This window comes from Henckelia pumila, unplaced genomic scaffold (assembly GCF_033568475.1).
Source record: "Henckelia pumila isolate YLH828 unplaced genomic scaffold, ASM3356847v2 CTG_277:::fragment_2:::debris, whole genome shotgun sequence".
In the NCBI taxonomy this organism is placed as follows: Eukaryota; Viridiplantae; Streptophyta; class Magnoliopsida; order Lamiales; family Gesneriaceae; genus Henckelia; species Henckelia pumila.
Window position 1 is genome coordinate 2327 of NW_027331791.1, and position 2648 is coordinate 4974.

A 2648-nucleotide genomic window follows, 5' to 3' on the forward strand; every position below is an offset into this window, starting at 1 on the left:
GTAAATTGCCATATTATCATTTTAATAATACTGAAAAATATAAATAATATTATTTATAAGAGGCAATAAAGTAATTTCAATTCAATGATTTGATTGATGTAAGATAAATAATTAATGATTTGATTGATGTAAAATTATAATTAATAGATGGATAAATAATATGATGAGAATAACGTGTAGGATAATTTTATACATAGATTATTAATAACGATACCAAACAGAGCCTAATGGTATAGATTTATAGTTAGTGGAAATGGGAACAATATAACTTTAATATTTTAAATTAGACAGAATCTCAAACATCACGTTTCAGTTGCTCTTCAATAGAAACAATAATTATACTCAACATTATATGTAATGCAATTTCATGTTATTATGAAAGGAATTAATTTTTTCCCAAACAATCAATAATCTCGGTTCATAATCTAATAATCTATATTTGTGAAAGATATAATCCTAACATTTAGGAAAAAAATTGTCAATCAATGAGTGCAGTAAAGAGTCTATACATGAAAAAATGTTATCCTTTACTTCTAATTTATGTTTAAGCTCAATTCCATGTTATGATATACACATCTTGGTTATCAATTATCTTACATCATTTCATCTCACGTATAAAACAAATTTGAACGTAATAATATGAATGATGATCTTCCCACTTCTAAAAAAGAGCGTTTCGAAATCGAGAAGTCGGTATATATATATATATATATTAAAAGAAATGAAATTCGAAAACCTGAATTTCTGGAGTGGATTAAGAAATCAAAGTCCATAATCATTCTTCTCTTCAATTTAATGCCATCACTTGCATTTTTTGTACAACAAATCCTATCTCTACTTATTGAACATTCAATATTGCCCATCCGCCATTTCAGTTTTTTTTACAAAAAGACGATATTATTATTATTATTAATATTAATATCATCATTATAGCTCTCTTAAATATGACGTCATCTCGTCGTAGGAATATTTCCTGTTCCCGCTGCTTCGTTTAAATGCTGCATCTTTTTTGCTCTTCGTTTGGAGGCCGAAATAATTGTGAAAATTCTGCAAATTTTTTATAATTAATATTAGATAAATGTATTACTTGATGAAATTAAATCAGGCATTAAATAAAATTTATTTAAATTTTTTTTATTGAATTATATATGTATTTACCTTTGGATGAAGAATTATAAGATTTTTTGCAATGAAGTATGGCGCCTTGGATGCCATCGTGCTGTTCCAGCAGCGAGTCGTCTCTACGGCGGACAGACGGCGGCGCTGGAGACATCGCCGACGTTGCCGCTGAAGCTGATCGGCTCTTTACCAAGTTCCTCGCCGCGATCTTGAAGCTTCCGACCGATCTGCTTCCGACGGAGAATTTGCTCGGAGACAAATTCACCGGCGCCGTCACAGGAGGGTGTGAAGGCGTGATGGAATTCACCACCTTCGCCTTCTTCGATGCCTTCATTTGGAAAGGTCGAATCAGTCTCAGATATTTTGGAATCGACTTAACCGACGGAGCGCCGCCGGGCAGAGTTTCGTCTTCGTCTTCGTCTCTCAGCAACCTGCTTCTTAAACTGTTCTCTCTACCTAAAACCGACGCGATCCGCATTTCCTCCGCCCCGCACTTCCCGGAGAAACGATTTTCCCTTTCGATTTTCGAAGGCTTGGAGGATCGATTCGACGGACTCGGTTTCGATTCGGCGCAGGACTGATAAACCTTCTCGCATTTCGTCGTCATTTTGAAACCCAACATGAAGACTCTGAACTTGGGCGTCGATCGCACGAGAGTAACCGCCGGCGAATGAGGTTTGGAGATCATGAACTCACTTTTGGTGAGGAAAACATCTCTGGGAGATTCTATGAACTCGAAATCCTTGTTCCGTCGTTCACCGGTGGCAGGCGGTTTGAAAACCAAATCGAAGAATGAGTCGTCTTCGTCAGTTTCTTCTTCATCGGAGACGAACGCCGCCCCATGCACTTCGTCTCCGGCGGAGGAATTCCGCCAGAATTTCAGAATGCCAAGCCCCTCCATGGAGAGAGAGAGAGAGAGAGAGTTGAATTTAGACGGAGAAAAGCTAACGAAAAGAGGGTGAAAGCCACCTCGAAGAAAAGCTAACAAAACGATATATATACACACATACATATATACTCACTCATGCGTAATATAATATATGATTATTTTATTAAACCATTATACAATTTTATACAATTTTACAAATTTTATGTTGCTTAGGCGCGTGAGAGTTACAACAGCATTCAAATCTCTGATTTCTATAGTCAACACAAAGTCTGTACGAGCATCTATTAATTAGGTTATGTTGAGATTTGTGTGGTAAAAATAAAATTATTGGAAAATTTTTTCAAGAGGAATAAATCGAATTAATTGGGTGGAAATTTAAATTTTTGTGCATTTCGATTTGATTTGTTTGATTATAATGTGATTTTAGTTTATTTTATTTTGGAATTTCATCTCTTGATTAATTTTAATTTTAAGAAATATTCCTATTCAAAGTTTAAAAAAAAAAGAGAAATATTCCTATAACTTTTTTGTTTTATTAATTTTTAAAAAATTCAATTCAATCAATGAGTAGTAGTTGCTCAGTCGCATTTGTTTATTTAAACTTTGTATTTTATATTATTAAATTTCATTTTTTAATTAA

At 33.9% G+C, this 2648-nt stretch overlaps 1 protein-coding gene across 1 annotated transcript; it reads right to left on the reverse strand.

Moving 5' to 3' along the window:
- Window positions 1-768: 768 nt before the first annotated feature.
- LOC140870892 (uncharacterized) lies at window positions 769-2080 on the reverse strand. Its single transcript, XM_073273294.1, has 2 exons — window positions 1159-2080; window positions 769-1047 (listed from the first exon to the last, which is right to left on the reverse strand). The coding sequence occupies exons 1-2, from the start codon at window positions 2018-2020 to the stop codon at window positions 992-994; spliced, it is 918 nt and encodes a 305-aa protein (XP_073129395.1). The 5' UTR covers window positions 2021-2080; the 3' UTR covers window positions 769-991.
- Window positions 2081-2648: the final 568 nt, after the last annotated feature.